The 16,445-nt window shown below is 54.4% G+C and overlaps 6 protein-coding genes across 6 annotated transcripts; 3 read left to right on the top strand and 3 right to left on the bottom strand.

Annotated features, from left to right (window-relative positions):
- Nucleotides 1-570: 570 nt before the first annotated feature.
- On the top strand, nt 571-3,616 carry CkaCkLH20_12814 (nonribosomal peptide synthetase; the record flags this gene model as incomplete). The annotated part of the gene is made up of 3 exons (XM_038895526.1): nt 571-1,360; nt 1,440-2,652; nt 2,725-3,616. The coding sequence occupies 3 exons, from the start codon at nt 571-573 to the stop codon at nt 3,614-3,616; spliced, it is 2,895 nt and encodes a 964-aa protein (XP_038739232.1).
- A 306-nt stretch (nt 3,617-3,922) lies between these two features.
- Nucleotides 3,923-5,319, bottom strand: CkaCkLH20_12813 (uncharacterized protein; the record flags this gene model as incomplete). Its single annotated transcript, XM_038895525.1, has 5 exons — nt 3,923-4,317; nt 4,376-4,443; nt 4,502-4,875; nt 4,958-5,065; nt 5,125-5,319. 5 exons carry the CDS (start codon nt 5,317-5,319, stop codon nt 3,923-3,925), a joined length of 1,140 nt encoding a protein of 379 aa, XP_038739231.1.
- A 1,677-nt stretch (nt 5,320-6,996) lies between these two features.
- Nucleotides 6,997-8,665, top strand: CkaCkLH20_12812 (o-methylsterigmatocystin oxidoreductase; the record flags this gene model as incomplete). The annotated part of the gene is made up of 2 exons (XM_038895524.1): nt 6,997-7,526; nt 7,585-8,665. 2 exons carry the CDS (start codon nt 6,997-6,999, stop codon nt 8,663-8,665), a joined length of 1,611 nt encoding a protein of 536 aa, XP_038739230.1.
- A 351-nt stretch (nt 8,666-9,016) lies between these two features.
- CkaCkLH20_12811 (FAD binding domain-containing protein) lies at nt 9,017-11,086 on the bottom strand (the record flags this gene model as incomplete). Its single annotated transcript, XM_038895523.1, has 4 exons — nt 9,017-10,542; nt 10,603-10,731; nt 10,799-10,922; nt 11,003-11,086. The coding sequence occupies 4 exons, from the start codon at nt 11,084-11,086 to the stop codon at nt 9,017-9,019; spliced, it is 1,863 nt and encodes a 620-aa protein (XP_038739229.1).
- A 1,376-nt stretch (nt 11,087-12,462) lies between these two features.
- CkaCkLH20_12810 (trihydroxytoluene oxygenase) lies at nt 12,463-13,632 on the top strand (the record flags this gene model as incomplete). Its single annotated transcript, XM_038895522.1, has 2 exons — nt 12,463-13,009; nt 13,073-13,632. The coding sequence occupies 2 exons, from the start codon at nt 12,463-12,465 to the stop codon at nt 13,630-13,632; spliced, it is 1,107 nt and encodes a 368-aa protein (XP_038739228.1).
- A 330-nt stretch (nt 13,633-13,962) lies between these two features.
- On the bottom strand, nt 13,963-16,124 carry CkaCkLH20_12809 (uncharacterized protein; the record flags this gene model as incomplete). The annotated part of the gene is made up of 6 exons (XM_038895521.1): nt 13,963-14,114; nt 14,216-15,432; nt 15,488-15,641; nt 15,724-15,816; nt 15,967-15,980; nt 16,042-16,124. 6 exons carry the CDS (start codon nt 16,122-16,124, stop codon nt 13,963-13,965), a joined length of 1,713 nt encoding a protein of 570 aa, XP_038739227.1.
- Nucleotides 16,125-16,445: the final 321 nt, after the last annotated feature.

Raw genomic sequence — 16,445 nt, 5'->3', positions numbered from 1 at the left:
TGAAAGAGATTTGGCAAGTTGTCAAGTCATGGGGTGACGATGTTAGCCCCGTCAGAAACCTGGACAATGTTTGCTTCTGTTTTCCATTTTCAGTTAGCACGTTGCGGATCAACGTCAAAACTCCAGGCTTATGCCAAAATACAGGGGATAGAGCTCCTCACCGCTAGGCCAGATATTGAATGTGCACTCAACTCAATACCCTCTGTTGGACCCTGAATAACAAAGAGCCTATCGGGACACGTCACTCGATAAGGTGGTTTGGCAAATATGTTTGCTTCATGTCGAAGGATTCAATAGTAGCAATGCCATGCCATGCGTCTCTGCCCACTAAGTTGAAGATGGCCAAGTTCAAGCAGACAGTGGACCTAGTCTTGGGCAGTCCACCAACAAGAAGTCCCGTCCCTCCCCTCTCGCGGGGTGGTTGCCACGCACTATTTATTGGGCACCGCTGCATGAAGAAGTCCGAGGTGGTTTGATATCGAAGTTGTTTATTTAGTGTTGAGCGCGACCCATACTTTCGAAGTCAGGCAGAATATCCCGTGCAGCTTACTTCGTCTATCATTCATCATCATGGCCCCTTTCGTAGAGGACGACGTCCAACATTTCCTCGGGTCCTCTCCTCCTTACGAAGTGCGTGGAGACAAGTCACTCTCAAAGGCGGCTCTCGATCCCTCGGAGTCCGTCGAAAACCTGTCGCAGCTACTTCTGAAGGCTGCAAATACTGGCAGCAGCCTTGTCTTCTACTCGGAAGAGGCTGACGAGCTCAAGCCAATTGTCACCTCCTACAAAGAGCTTCTTGCAGAAGCGAGCAGCAAGGCTCGCTTGATCAGCAGCTGCATAAAGCCCGATTCACCTGAGCAGATCGTTTTGCTGCACTTCGATACCCAAAAAGACAACATTCTGTGGTTCTGGGCCGCCACCCTTGCAGGGTATCTGCCGACGCTTTCTCTGCCACTAGTCAACGACACTGCGCAACGCAGGAAGCATTTGCTCCACCTGCATGCCTTGCTGAAAGAGCCGATCATCTTGACCAACAAGAGACTTGCACCCGAGTTCCTGGGACTCGACCAACTCAACTTGAGCGTTGTCGAGTCTCTTCACCAGCCCCAAGTCGACCATGTCTCCGAGCCCGTTGAGGAGTCCTTCGTCGGAGAGAAGATAGGCTCCGACACTATCGCCGTGCTCATGTTGACCTCGGGAAGTACGGGCAACGTCAAGGCTGTCCCGTTGCGACATGGCCAGATCCTCAAAGCTGTCCGAGGGAAGAGTATGCACCATCGCACTGTGACAGGCGACGTCTTCTTCAACTGGATCGGCCTGGATCACGTGGCTAGCCTGACAGAAATTCATCTCCATGCAAGTAAGAATAAACATCTACTTCGTTAGTTGGTCTCAGCTCTAGGATCCATTGTTGACTGACCTTCTTCTCTCCTTTCTAGTGAGCCTTGGAGCCGATCAAGTCCATGTTTCCGCATCTCATCTGCTTCGAGATCCTCTACAATTCATCCGCCTTCTGGATACCCACAGCGTTGGGTACACATTCGCACCCAATTTCTTCCTGACCATGGTTCGGGACAGCTTGATCGCAAACCCGGACTTCACTGCTGATCTCTCAAGCCTCAAAGCCCTCATCTCTGGCGGGGAGTCCAATCCTACTGCGACTTGTTATGAGCTGACACGGGAGCTTATCCGTCTCGGCTGCCCGGGTGAGGTGATCAGGCCCGGCTTCGGCATGACTGAGACTTGCGCCGGTTCTATCTACTCCCTGTCCTGCCCCTCGTACGATCTCGGACGATCTGTTGAATTCGCAAGCCTGGGCTCTTGCATCCCTGGCATGCGGATGCGTGTCATGAGCATCAGCAAGCCTGGCGAACAAGCAGCCCGAGGCGAGTCAGGAGAACTTCAAGTCTCGGGTCCCGTGGTGTTTGATCGGTACTACAACAATGAGAAGGCGACGGGAGAATCCTTCACCCTCGACGGTTGGTTCATCACAGGTGACCTTTGCTTCCTCGATGATGCTGGCAATCTGCACCTGTCGGGTCGCACGAAAGATGCCATCATTGTGAATGGCGTCAAGTGGAGCGCGACTGAGCTCGAGACGGCTATTGAAGAGGAGGGAATCACCGGCATCGTGCCATCTTTCACGGTGTGCTTCCCAACCCGAGCGCCCGGTGCCCCAACCGAAAGCATTGCTGTCGTCTACTCACCTGCATTCTCACCGGAGGACCCTGCCGCTCGCTTCGAAACGGCCAAGGCCATTGGGAAGGTCGTCTCGCTCATCACGGGCAAGAAGCCAGCGCGCTTGGTGCCCCTGCCCCAGTCAAAGCTGGAGAAGTCTTCCCTTGGCAAGATATCGCGAACCAAGATTCGGACTGCGTTGGAGGGTGGCGAGCTCGACTCATTTGAGCGTGAGGATCTGCGACTCCTCGAAGAATACAGACAACGCAACTGGCGCAGCGCCAAGACCGAGACTGAGAGGATTGTGCAGGGCACCTTAGCCGAGCTGCTACATATGCCAATTGAGGAGATAGACGCGGAGACGTCCATTTTCGACCTCGGCGTTGACTCGATGCATCTCATCCTGCTAAAGTCCATGATCCAGAAGGCAACGGGCGCCGCAGTGGACATCCCCATGTCGGTGATGTTGACAGAGTGAGTTACATCCAGTCATCTCGACTATGTTGCAGAGCGGCACAGATATCAGCTTCTAACCCGTCTTGACAGTCCGACCGTGGTCGCCATGGCTTCAGCCATTGACAGGCTCATGTCCCAGCCCACCGTTTACACGCCAATTGTGCCACTGCAACCACATGGATCCGGAACCCCCCTGTTCTGCATCCATCCTGGTAGCGGGGACATCCTCGTCTTCATCGCGCTCGCGGCGCACTTCCCGACCCGTCCCGTCTACGCCCTCAGAAGTCGAGGTTACAATCCCGACGAGCGGTTCTTCCGATCCATCGACGAGACCGCAGAGACTTACGTGGCGCACATCCGCGAGATACAACCCGAAGGGCCCTACGCGATCGCAGGCTATTCGCTCGGATCGACCCTGGCCTTCGAGGTGGGCAAGGTGTTGGAGGCGCAGGGGCAGCGTGTCAAGTTCCTGGCTAGCATCGATTACCCGCCGCATATTGCCCACTACGTGCAGAGCCTGGACTGGATTGACGTGTTGCTCCACATCGCCTTCTTCCTCGAGCTCATTGACGAGAAGACCATGGTCGAGATCACGCCACACATGCACACGCTCGAACCCTACCAGGCGCTGTCCTACATTCTGAAGATTGGTGACTCTGAGCGGGCGAAGGCTTTGGCCGTTGACGAGGACCGTCTGGGACTGATTTCTGACATTGCGGAGAACTTTCGAGTCAACGTGAAGACCTACGAGCCCCTCGGGAATGTCGAGTGCTTGGATGTGTTTGTAGCGGACCCGCCGCACTATGCTGCACGCGATCGACAAGATTGGAGAGAGAACAAGCTCGGCCCTTGGGCCGATTTTGCAAGGACTGATGCGGAGTTCCATGACTGCCCTGGTATTCACGCGAAGATGCTCAACAGGGAGCACATGGCGGATTTTGCAAAGATCTTCAAGGCCGCCATGAGGCGTAGAGGGATCTAGGTGACCCTGGACCCTCGTCGATGCAATCGGTTTGGATATAGCAAGAGAAGCTCCGAAAGATTGTTTGCGTGAAAACGAACATGACGGAATAGTCATGTCGAACTAGTATTTGGGTGCTCTTCAGACCGAAATTGAACACTTGGCCTCCCCTAGAACCTGATGCTTTTGATCCGTTGAACCATACCCTCCCTGCCCCCTTTTCCCGTCCCTGACGCCTTCCCATCAACTCGTCCGCCATCAGTTTTCGTACACACCCATTATCACTACAATATTGGCCCTTTGAGGTCTAGAGTCGCGCTGCCGACCTCAGTACGCCCTATCACTTTTCCCACTGCTAACAGTCGTCGCATACGGGGACGTCTTCCTCGGGAGGACAAGCCCTGCAGCGTCATCATCCTCATCCTCCACGCGCACCCATTCTCCATCTTTGTACGTATGCGTCGTCAGAGTGATATCGTCCACAATGCTGATGCCTGCCCGTCGAGACGAACGTTCTCCCCCACTCGTGATGCGAGTGCTACACTGGCTGCCCAAAAAATTGCTCGTGTTGCGCAAGTTTCCTTGTCCGTACTTGGACTGCGAGTTTGCGGTGCTGGATAGGCCGAGAAATCCAAGAATCGGGCGGTAAATAGGTAAGGAGGCGGTTAGGAGAGCAACAGCAACTTCGACAACGCAGAGCAACCCTCCTGGAATCATGTCCCCTGCCGAGAAACGTCAGTATCCGATTAAATAGGTTTGTCCATAGGTGAGGCAACCTACAGCTTGGGTTGACTGTTCCGCCGACCTTCCTGGCGTATGGCACTCGGATCGCTGCTATGATACATGCGCTGAATCACACTGTCAGTATTGCTGAGAGCCCGCAAGGATTGAAGGGGAAGAAGTTACCTTCCACCCAGAGCAAAGTTGATAGACAACAAGACCTTCTTCCGTTTCGACGAATTGAGTTGCCGGACCAGAGGAAGAGGCGTTAGGAGGATCACCATGTCCAACGCAAAGTTGAAGGTGCTGTTGAAGACACTGAAGTAACTGAAGTTGATACAGGTGCCTGGCACTAGCGGGTTCCATAGCGATTCGAGAGGGCGACATTGGAGGCAGCTGACGAGAACAATTGCGACGGCGTTGAGCAAGTTCACTGCGGTCACAAAATGGACCCAGTATTGGAACTTTCTCTGAGGAAAGATGGCGATGTACAGAGCCAGAATACTCCATTTGACCAGAGCCGTCGCCACGCCGTAGAGAATCGGGTTGCAGATGTTGAGCTACATTCACGGATATTCGAGTCAGCTCACAACCGCTTTCTCAGAAATTGGAGGAGTCGGATTCGGGGCACAGTAAACGTACGATGGCCAACATGCGCATGTCTTCCGGATCAGTGATGAGGATAACGTGCCGACCCGCGCCATATCGAGTCGACAGTGCAAAGACCGTGATAAATGCGATGTAAAAGACCTGAAAGCCATGTCAATTGAGTCCTTGGAGGTTGTGTGGTATCTGAAGAGCTGCCTTACCACTGAACCAACTACCAGCCAGTCTGAGAAGATGGGCGACATGCGAACGTAGAATCTCGACCAGATTCGCAACGCCAGGACGATGACGGAAGCAACACCACAGACAATGCAGCAGACGATGATGTCGAGAACCATAGAGTCGTCGATATGCGCCGTCATCCATGCGATGTCCTCCGGCGTTGGGAGATTAGACATGATGGGCGATCTCTCGTGATGGCCTCACACTGTCCGATCCGTCATTTGCAAAGGTTACACAGTGAGAATTGCCAGAGTGTTCAAATTAACAACAAATCAGAGGGCATCGGTGTCTATATCGGGAAAACATAGCTCTATGCCCTTGTAGGTAAACGAATCATGAAGAAAAGGCGCGCCGAGGGATCTGGGCGGAGCCAGGTGCATACATGTTGAAATCGGGTTCCGTCTCCGACCAGCCTTTACTCATGCCTTGGTAATAAGAGCGGGAGCGAACACTCTGTATGCTGCAGGAGAACATCTCGGCCTTAGCGCGTCGAATGGGCTGACGAAACGGTTGTGTGGGCAAAATCTCAAGTTTTGCTTTTTGGAAGGGTGTGATAATTAGATGGGGTTGCATGAGTGTGGCCAACCCAGGCCGCTCGCGTACTGGCGCCGTATCGAATCACTTGGCCGGAATCTGCAGCAATCTGCAACGTCCTCCAGCCGGCGATATTACCCGCAGAGGCGATGCTTACGAGGTGGAAGAATCAGTGAGACATTCAACGGCGATCGAGGTTTTGAAGGCAAGTTAAAAAATGACGGGTATTCTGTTGAGAGATGCTCTGAACCATATCGATATCACAGCACTCGCTGATCTTCGCTATCCGTACACATGAGAGGACACCATGATGTCTTTTCCCCCGCCCATCCACCAACCCTCGAACGATTCATCCGTTCGATCAGCGCGAATTCGTAAACTCACCCTTGCTCCCTCCAGCCGTCAACAGCCCGGCCCGCCTCCGCCTTAACCGGCCGGATAGCCACTAGCAGGGGTCCGGGTGTAGGTGGGACGGAGGCCCGCCGAGATCCCGTCACGCAAGCCAAGGTAGCATCGGCCTCGAATAGGGCACTCGGTGACCAGGGACTTGCGTCTCTAGACCCTCTCTGGTTTTCGTGTGTCATAGATAAATGTGAGACCCTTGGAGACGCATCTCGAACCATACGAAGAAGCGCGATCTTGCTACCGGTTCCAGGCAATCTGGCCGAAATCCATTGCGCTGCGGCCAAGTTCAACTGACGGCGTGGCTCACCTGGGGTCCCGGGGTGCTGATCCTCCTCGTAAGAACCCCAGTGTTGGTCGACGGACATGTCGAACACCCAATGTCCGGCGTGCGCGTATTCTTTGGATTTGATGCCAGACATCTCTGGCTGCATGTGATTGAAGAGGGGAATAGCAGATAGAAGAGCCCTTCGCCAAGCCAATAACGTCCTCCAAATCCTGCCACTCTGAAGAGGCTTTGCGCGATCTTGGCAATGTGTTGGAAATTAGAGCCAACAGCCTTCCTGATCTGGCCTGGCAGGCCATTCAACCGGAAACATCCCCGACCGGCCCGACTCTTCGTGTTCCCCTCACTCCTTGTTGAGATTGATTTATCTTTCTGGCCATTGGCTCGTTGGTTCGGTTGGAACTGTTGGAGCAATGTCCGGGCATGCCGCACGTGTAAAACTATTATCTGGGGATCATATCCCACCTTGAACGTCTGGAAACAGCTGGGGCCGTGGCCTGCTTCTGCATCTCAGGGGCTGCGGCGCGGCCCTCTTACATAGTCGCGACAGCCCCAAAAAGAAACTTGACCGTTTTGCTGTTCCGTATTGTCTCAATGTTCGTCCATTAGCTATTTACGATCGTTTGAAAGGATGGCCGTTGAATCTTGGCAACTGCTGGGCGTCCTCGCCGCCGCCTTGGTCGCCTTCATCGCGTATTCGCAATCGTCGCGCAAATCGAGTCAACTAGAGCTTCCCCCAGGCCCTAAACCACTCCCAGTCTTGGGAAATGTAAAAGACTTCCCTCCCGATGGCACGCCTGAGCATCTGCACTGGCTCAAGCACAAGGATCTCTATGGGCCCATCAGCTCCGTGACGGTGATGGGCATGACGCTCGTCATCGTCCACGACAAGAAGATGGCGCACGATCTGCTGGACCAGGTGGCTAGCAAGACCTCCGGGCGCCCGTCCATGGTCATGGCGAATAAGCTCTGCGGCTACGAGTCTATCGTCGTCTGCCAGGGCTACAACCCAATGTTTCGCCGCTATCGCAAGTTCCTCCATCAAGAACTTGGTACCAAGGTCTCCGCGGCGCAATTTCGCGATGCGCAGGAAAGCGAAGTTAGTCGTCAACTCGTGCGGGCGCTGAGAGAGCCCGAGAGATGGTTGGAGCATTACAAAACGTGATTAGATCCCTAGGCCACCTGATTGAAGCACCTATGGCTGACCTGTAGAATAAAGGACTGCTGCCGGCACTGTCTTGCAGATGGCGTATGGCTACATCATCGAACCTCATAAACCAGATGCCCTGGTGCAGATGGTGGACAAGATGATGACGGAGTTCTCTCTTGCTGCCAGTCCGATGGCTTGGGCTGTGGACATCATTCCCGCTCTGCAGTATCTCCCCGAGAACTTTCCCGGTGCGACCTTCAAGAAGACCGCTCGCAAGTGGCGGAAGTCAATCCAGGCGTCAGCTTATATTCCGTACGAGTTCGTCCAGCGCCAGATGGCCGCATTCACGAACAGACCTTCATACGTTTCCAAGCTCATTCAACAGCTCTCAACAGACGGCAAGCTCAGCCAGGAGGACGAAGAAGCCGTCATCTGGACCGCCGCGAGTCTTTACGGTGCCGCAGCCGATACGACGGTCATCACTCTCACGTCTTTCACACTAGCGATGCTCAAGTTTCCTGAGGTTCAAAGGAAAGCCCAAGCAGAGATTGACCGGGTCGTCGGAGACAAGCGCCTTCCTTCGCTTGACGACCGTGAGAATCTACCTTACATAGACGCCCTGGTGAAGGAAGCCATACGATGGTGGGTCGTTGCGCCAATGAGTTTCCCGCACACGACCACGGAGGAGTTCGAGTACAACGGCTACCGCATCCCGAAGGGCGCCTTCGTCCTCCCCTCGGTGTACTGGTTCCTGCACGACCCGGAAGTCTACGCCGACCCCGACTCGTTCGATCCCGACCGCTTCCTGGCACCACGCAACGAGCCCGATCCTACCACAGAAGGCTTCGGGTACGGTCGCAGGATATGCCCGGGGCGTTTCTTCGCCGACACCAGTCTCTTTTTGAACATGGCGCAAACCTTGGCAGCGTTCAACATCAACAAACCGGTTGACAAGGATGGCAAGGAAGTTGAGGTGGATGTGAAGCCAAAGGCTGGTGTTTTGACGTACCCAACGGAGTTTCATTTTAAGGCCACACCGAGAAGCGAGAATCACGTCGAGTTGATCAAGCAACTTGAGAAGAAACATCCATTCGAGGCAAGCGATGCGGGGCTTCTCCAGAATCCGGAGGACTTCGAGGTTCGATACTAAGGCGCCTGGGATGGCAATTCTCTATACTAAATTAATATCAAGAGTTTTATACGTTCATAATCATGATAATGTGGTTACATGTTAACCACCAAGAGTGGATGATCTTTCTTTCGATCACTGCTGGATTCATGTTCCTGCAAGTACAGGTTTCATGGAGACCCGCGGTCATGGCTAATCCCTCTGCGCAAGAGCACGACTTGCGGCAAGCTCTTTAAAATTGAACCTTACTGCCCGGAAGAAGAAGAATTTCAGAACTTGTTTCTGACCCTTCTAGCACTGTCTAGTTGGATTCATACATATTCAACGACTCGGTGTCGAGCGATGTAGACGGCATGTTTCGTCATGACATCCTCAACCAAGACGTTCCCGAAGTTGATCCAAGCAGTAAGTCAACTCTTTCTTACTCCCTGCGCATGCAAACACGAACATATCTGGACGCGCGATCACGAACTTGGTAGAAGGGCCCAGGCGAGCAAGATACGATGTGCTGTTGTACCCAGAAGCCCGGGGTAACTCAAGTCCAGAAGTCGGTACAGGTGAGAAGATCTCCCGATGCGATTCCGCTTTGTTCTGTTCTTCTTCTGAGAGCTCACAGTTGGTTTGCGACTCTCCGCTCAGTGGGTCGTAGATGACGATAGATTCCTCTGTCAAGACGTTGGGGTTCAAAGATGCTGCCGATATAGCATCTTTGGCATCCATATATAACTCATTCGTGTCTTCTGAATTACCGTTGCCGATGAGCAGAACCGTGAAGATGGTACCGCTCTGGCGGAGTAGGTCGTCGGACAAAATTGGCGACTGGCTGAGTGAAGAGAGAACATGTATCTGAGCCAGTCGGGCACCGCCGTTGTAGGCCTCGACAAAGAAACCGCCAGGAACGCCGCGGAAACCACGACGCTCCTGCCGGGCCACCAGATCATATCCACGAAGCATGGGGACCGATTTGATGAATTCATGCAGCTTAGCCAGTGCCAGAATAAAGAGGGTCGGTTGGTTGTTGCACACGGTCCCGGAGACCATGGACATCCTGGCGGCGTCATCCACACTGCGACGGCGTTCGGCCGCCCACGATTCCAAGACGTCAGTATTTGTGTCCGGGTCTGTGTTGGTGCGGAGGAGCAGGGCGAGCCGCCATGCAAGTTGGTGGGCATCGCGGACGCCGCTTGCAATGCCCTGTCCGGCGAACGGCGGGAACACGTGTGCGGCGTCGCCGATCAGGAGAGTGCGCTTGTCGTACCACCGGTTCACGCACTTGTGCACGAACTTGAAGGGTCGACATCGCAAGATCTCGATACAGTCGCGGGGATACTCGACGGCCTCGTCGAATTGATGACCACGGACGGGGTCCTTCTTAAGGGTGATGCTTTGAGATATGTGTTCCCAGAAGAGCTCTTCCGGATATATCGGGCCTCCGACCTCATCGACGCGGAACTCGTGACGCCATGTCCGGTCGGTGTGGGGCCCAAATCTGCCCGTCGCGGTCGGCCTGCCAGGCGGACTGCAAAAGTGCCAGCCAACGGGCCAGAACAGGTCGTAGATCTCCTCGGGACTGTAACCATACTTCCAGAGGGGAAACTTTGGGTGTGTTTCGGGCGTCGGGACGGTTATTTTGAGGTTGGCGGCCACCCACACTCCTTCATAGGGGTAGACACCGGCTTCTTGCTTAATCCCAGCCGCAGGCTCCAGGAAGTGCTTGCGGACGATGCCCGTCTTGCCGTCGGCGCCAACGAGCCACTGCCCTCGTATCATGCGCAGAGACTTTTGAGAATCCAAGTACTCGATAGCCGGTGGCACCTCACTGGGCCTTCCTATTACCGTGCAATTCGTGCGCAGCGAGCAATAGCTAGTATTCTCGATGCCGCACCGCAGCGCATGCTCTTTCCGAGATCAAGTCAGTACGGAAACGACGATTTTGAGGAGGAAGAGACAAATCAAACCTAGTTTGGGCTGGTTCTGAAGAAAGCCTTCGGGTAAAGACTGTTCAAGGCTGTTGGAGGTGGATATATCCATCCGGTAGAAAGGGGTCGTGTTGAAAGTTGAATGGTGAAAGTTGATGTGTGGCGCCGCTGGTATGTGTCAGCTAATCTTTTCCCTTGCGAAACGAACGATTGAGTAAGGAATCGTTTTGCTTACCGTGACCAACTTTGTCCATTTCATGACCTATTCCCAAAGTGTGTAGGATTCTTACAGCGTCCCCTGTGAGCCAAACACCTCGCGGATCCGTGGTCACCTCTGCCGCCTTCTCCAGGATGACTGACTGTGTATCTCAAAGTCAGTCTAAGTCGAAAACCTGGAGCATGTTGTCGCCGCAAAGTCCCCGTCAAATTGTCAGCTTACATGAATCTGGTGTTGCGCCAGTGACATCCCCAGGGCGAGGCCAGCGGGTCCTCCCCCCACAATGACAACCTGTGTTTCCTCCATGATATCCAGATAGTGAGTCGCGCTCGTCGTACGGTCAATCCAGTAGCTTCGATGTTGCTTTGGCTGATGGCTGTTTGGTATTGCAATCCAGTGAAAACAAGAGACCTCAAATACAAATCGTGTATTCGATTCGCGAGAGCCGATCGCCTCTCAACGTTGGGTCTCGCGCACTTACACCCGTCGTTCTCACCCCCCATTTTGGACAAAGTACCCTAGACGTGCGACTATGTTGGAGATGTTCCGCGGGACATCTTACAGAAACCTTGTCCAGCGGTGCAGCAATGTGGATCCCCCGAGACGCTGTCCGTAGCAGCCCATGCGAAGCCACGGACTTAAGTGACATGCCGCGGCACATAAATGGTGCACCGAGGGTCGGACGAATCTCACCGAGCTCGCCGTCGCTGAGACCCATAATCTCCGCAGCCGACTCGGGGCCACCACGTCCGGGGTGGGGCTCGCACTGCCATGGCCATCGGCGATACCTCCGTGAAGAATCCAGTTCTACTCGATAGAATGATTTGGAACTGAGACCAAAGTCACAGTGGACTCATATCGATAATTTTGTGGCAAATATCAGATGAAGAATGACTGAGGGCCGGTTATACCAGATCTACAGCATGTTTGGAAGCTTCGTCACTGTTGAACGCAGCTTTATGCACCGTTGCCTTAACATTTAGAGTCATCGTTTAACATGTGAGGTCATCGAGCTCAAGGGAAAGAGCGATAATATTGCCATGTCTTTTGGTGAGGTGTGCGAGGGACTTCACGCGCCGCGCGGTTGCGACGACGGTGCAGTTCTGAGCGGTAAGGGAGAGCGCGAGACGCTCGCCTATGCCGCGGCTACATCCCACGACGCGGCGTTCAACGAATGTGAGCATTGTTGAGGCTGGAAGAATGCAAGGAAGAGTTATCGTCTCAACAATATTTGCTTTGATACCTTATTCCAAAGAGCATGGGACGTGCCCGGGGGTTTCATTTCCAGGACATCCACACATGGATATGAAGGTGGTGGCGAAGGCCAAAGATGCTCCGATGTTCCCCGTTTTTCCGGCTCGGGGGGTTTGAGAGTTGCTCCGACGGAGACGGTGTCGTCGGCGTAAATACTCAACAAACGTAACAACACCGAAGATGTGTTTAACGTGGCGCGCAGGAGATCAGATCTTTCACATGGCATGTAGATCTATCCAACTGAGATCGTGAAAACAAAATACATCTTGAATTGGCTTTTATCAACCACCCGGACTCGACGGCATTCATGTTTCCATGCGTCATCGAGAAACAACGCCCGTCCGCCGGCAATGAAATACTCAATGCGATCCTCAACTTCCACGCAATTGTCCTGAAGCTTTTGAACTGCCATCTCCCGCCTTCAAACAATGTCGCTGACATTACAACTCATCGTAACCTGCCTCGCAAAGCTCCCCAAACCAATCCGTGAAGCCATCCTGCCCGACATGCGTATCCATTCTATCGCCAACGATCCCACAAAAGTCCAGCTCTCCCGCCCGGGACACATCTACGTCGACCACCCGGACCTGGACGAGTTTGCCAGGTTCGCCGTCGACTTCGGCTTCGTCGAGGAGGCGCGGACCCAGGACACGATCTACTACCGCGGCTACGGCAAGGACCCGTACGTCTACGTCGCGAGCAGGAGCAAGGACGGGAAGCCCAGGTTCCGCGGCGCGGCGTTCGTGGCTGCGTCACAGGAGGAGTTCGACAAAGCGGCCACGATCGAGGGCGCAAGAATCGGTTCGATCGGGTATGCCCCTGGCGGCGGGAGCATCATCACCTTCAACCGGCCAGATGAGATGTATTTCCATGTTATTTTCGGACAAAAAGAGAGAGAGCCGGAGACACAGGAACCATCTGCCACCCATGAAGAGGTGGGACCTTTCAACAAGCCATTCAGGAAGCCGAGGCAAGGTAAGCAGACCACGAACATTAAAGTCTACAGGCAGCTGCTGACAACATCTCTTCTCTCTCTAGGAGCCTTCCAGCGATACCATCCCGGTCCCGCACTCGTCCACAAGCTGGGCCACTTCGGCTACGTCGTCCCGGACTTCGACAACGAGCTGGCGTGGTACACAAACCACTTCAACTTCGTGCCCTCCGATATCCTCCACCACTGGGACTTTGACAACATGGACGTCATGACCTTCATGCACCTCGACCTCGGCGAGGAGTTCTCGGACCACCACTCCTTCTTCATGCAGCGCGCGGAGCCGCACGTCAAGAAGGCCTTCTGCCACCACACCTCCTTCGAGGTGGCCGACTTCGACACGCAGCTGCTCGGCCACGACTGGCTCGCCAAGCGCGGGTGGCACAGCGTCTGGGGCGTCGGCCGGCATGTGCTGGGCAGCCAGATCTTCGACTACTGGGCGGACCCGAGCGGGTTCAAGATCGAGCACTACGCGGACGGGGATGTGGTGAACAAGCACACGCTGACCTCGAGAGACGTGGTGGGACCGTTTTCTATCTGGGGTCCTGAGATTCCAAAGGACTTTGGGGACAAAATTCCGAAGGATTGGCCGGTAAAGGAATTTTGAGAGGAGGCCGTTTTCGTGAATTTGTTTTTCTCGCGTAAGGTAAATGAACATTAAGTGTCCAAACAATTAGTTCTAAAGAGAAGACTTGTAACAACTGCTTGATAGTGAATAGCCAATTGTGCTTATAGTGTGTGATTACACGGGAGATAGACGTCAACTTTCTGGGAGCATCGGTATAAGTTTATTACGGACACGCAAATGAAACCACCCTCTTACCCTCCAAGGTTTCCACGTATCTCATCGTGTCTATGGAAGCCGCCGAACACACCTTTCTCGGGTAATTACTCAGCCTGGTTAACAACTCTCTCAGTCATCTTTGGAGCTATACACCTATGACTGGGACTGTTCGGCGTGCAAGGCGTTGGAGGTCAGGAACTGCAACCACCTGGGGTGCAGCGGACTTTGAAAATGGAGGAATACGGCGCGGACTTGTTGGTACCCGACAGGGCCGCTTAGAGATTCCTTGAAGCTTTTGAAAGATACTTTCACAACGAGATGTTAGTTTAGGAAGAAATCAATAAAATCAGGCAGATAAATGAAGTGAAATGCCACGGCATGGAAGAGAAGACTAGGGTCGACTCACGGATGAGGAGGCGCGGCATGGTCCACGACTTGGCAAACTGCTCCAGAAAAAGCAACAGGACCGTCTCACAATGCTCAATCTCCGTGCGAAGATCAGCGCCAACCTCAGCCCCTGGGTTACTTGTGAACTTCAGATGCAAGTCCAGGAAGATGAGCGCGATGAAGGCGATGATGGACACCGCCGGGTCGACGCTGAGAAAGAAGCTGCTGTTCCATTGCTTGGTGATGGCGGCCACGTCCTGGCAGATTTCCAGGACCTGCTGCCACTTCAGGAGCCACGCCTGCTCTTCCGACAGACGCCGGCAGTTAATGAGCGTCATGAGCATCTGCGCCATGTGCAGGTGCATGGCGGTGACGAGTCGGAAGTGGTGGGCCGCGGCCGACTCGTTGATGAAGGCGTTGCGCCTGGGGTTGAAGAGGTTCCCGGGAAGAGCCAGGCGAACTTCGGAGATTCGCCGCTCCGTGTCGGCGACGACTTTGGTGCAGTCGTCCTGTCTGCCGAGAACGTGCAGCCGCAGCGCCCGTCCGGCGATACGTAGAACGGTAATGCTGATGATGTGGATTTCGAGCCCCAGAACTTGCCTCGAGGAGTCTGAGAACACCTTCTGTACCAGAGTAAGGAGGCCTTCGTGGCGATAAGGCAGGTAAAACTCTCGGTTCTCGTCTGCTGGTAGACCTTGTGGAAGTGCTGTGTTGATAAGCCCCTCATCGATTTCGTACGGCATCCCGGTCGAGACGCTGGCGTAGGAATCGAGGGCGTAAATGCACCACCAGACTAGACGCCATTCCTCGAGTCTATCCTTGCTCATTACTGTCCATGGCGGTACTTTCTCGTGCAGCCTGTCCAGTTGATCCAGACCAGTCCAGTGTGCCAGTCGAGTCAGCTTGCCGATGCGCGTCCATGCCTGCTGGCCAGGGAACTGGTGGAACTCGTAAAAGGCAAGCAGGCAAAACTTTCGGAACTGGTCAATGGTTGGCGTGTCACCGGCGATGTCTTCTTGGAGGGACACGGAGCTGAGGATCTGGTCAATGTGTGCGTTGAGTTCGGACGAATCGAAGGATGTGTTGACGAAGCCGGACAACTTGGCCGCGATTACGACAACTGTCTGGACGAGATCACGACTGCAGCTCAACACTACCGCAATACCGGCATCGTCGGATGGAGCGTTGGGGAAGACGGGGAAAGCATGGTTGATCGTGTCGATGTACCATTCCAGCCTTCGGGGTAACTTGAGTCAGCAGAGTCGTGAAAAGACAGACACGAAGTTCTTACAAAGACGTCTCATCCTCAGGTGAAAAGTTAAATGGCTCTGAACGGGTAGCTGTGGTAGTCTGTAGCTCTGTAGTTGCTGGGGTAGACGTTGTCGAGGGCGTGGGCGGTTCTGCGGTCTGGCTCGGAGGGCGGGGGTCGGGGGGCAACGGCGATTCTGGAGACGGTCAGCAAGACGGCCACCGGGACATGAACTCACGACGACGGACGGACTATCCGACGGTGCGGGTTTGTCGTACGTACCGCGGGGAACACGTCTATTCGGCCGATGCGACAGAGGTGTGCGCTGAGATCCACGCTTGGTTCCTGGGAGAGGTCCAGGCCGCCGACGGCTGGAGGAGTATGTGCACTGATGTCCCCGCTCCAAGCATCGGGAGCATTTTGGTCGTCCGAGGTCACCTGCAGAGACGGGATACCTCGGAATCAGCCTGTGGGTTGAAGACGAAGCCGATGCCATCATCGTGCACAAGACATGGACTTACACTTGACTTTCTGGCTGTAAGGGGAGAACTGTCAGCGACGGACGATGGTTGGTCTCATCGGGAACTGTGCCTTACCGGATGCAGTTATCACAGACCCGCGGTCTGACATCGCTGTCTGTCTCTGCCCCGCGCGCAGTGGCAAGAACAGGCGACGACATGTTGGATGTTGCTCCCGGCTCTGGGGATGCGGGGACGGCGAAGACGGCCGTAGCGCGTTATCCCGGCCTGGCGATGAAATCCCCCCTCTGGTCTATGTTTCCGATAGCGGATCGAGGCGCGCGGTACATAGAGTGAAAGAGTGTTGGGAGCTTTCGGCGTATCTAGGAGCAGGTAAATGTGTGTAGAAGGTAACAAGCTTTGGAGGGAAAGATGATTTCGGAGTAATTGGAGGCGGCAGCTGAAGTTCCTCCGATGGCCCCAGCGGAGATCCGTCGCGGGTAGACCCAATGCTCCGATTCAGGATCTGCCGACGATCCCGG

This window comes from Colletotrichum karsti (assembly GCF_011947395.1).
Source record: "Colletotrichum karsti strain CkLH20 chromosome Unknown Scaffold65, whole genome shotgun sequence".
In the NCBI taxonomy this organism is placed as follows: Eukaryota; Fungi; Ascomycota; class Sordariomycetes; order Glomerellales; family Glomerellaceae; genus Colletotrichum; species Colletotrichum karsti.
Note: the sequence above shows the minus strand (reverse complement) of the source record. Positions and strands in the feature narration are given on the sequence as shown.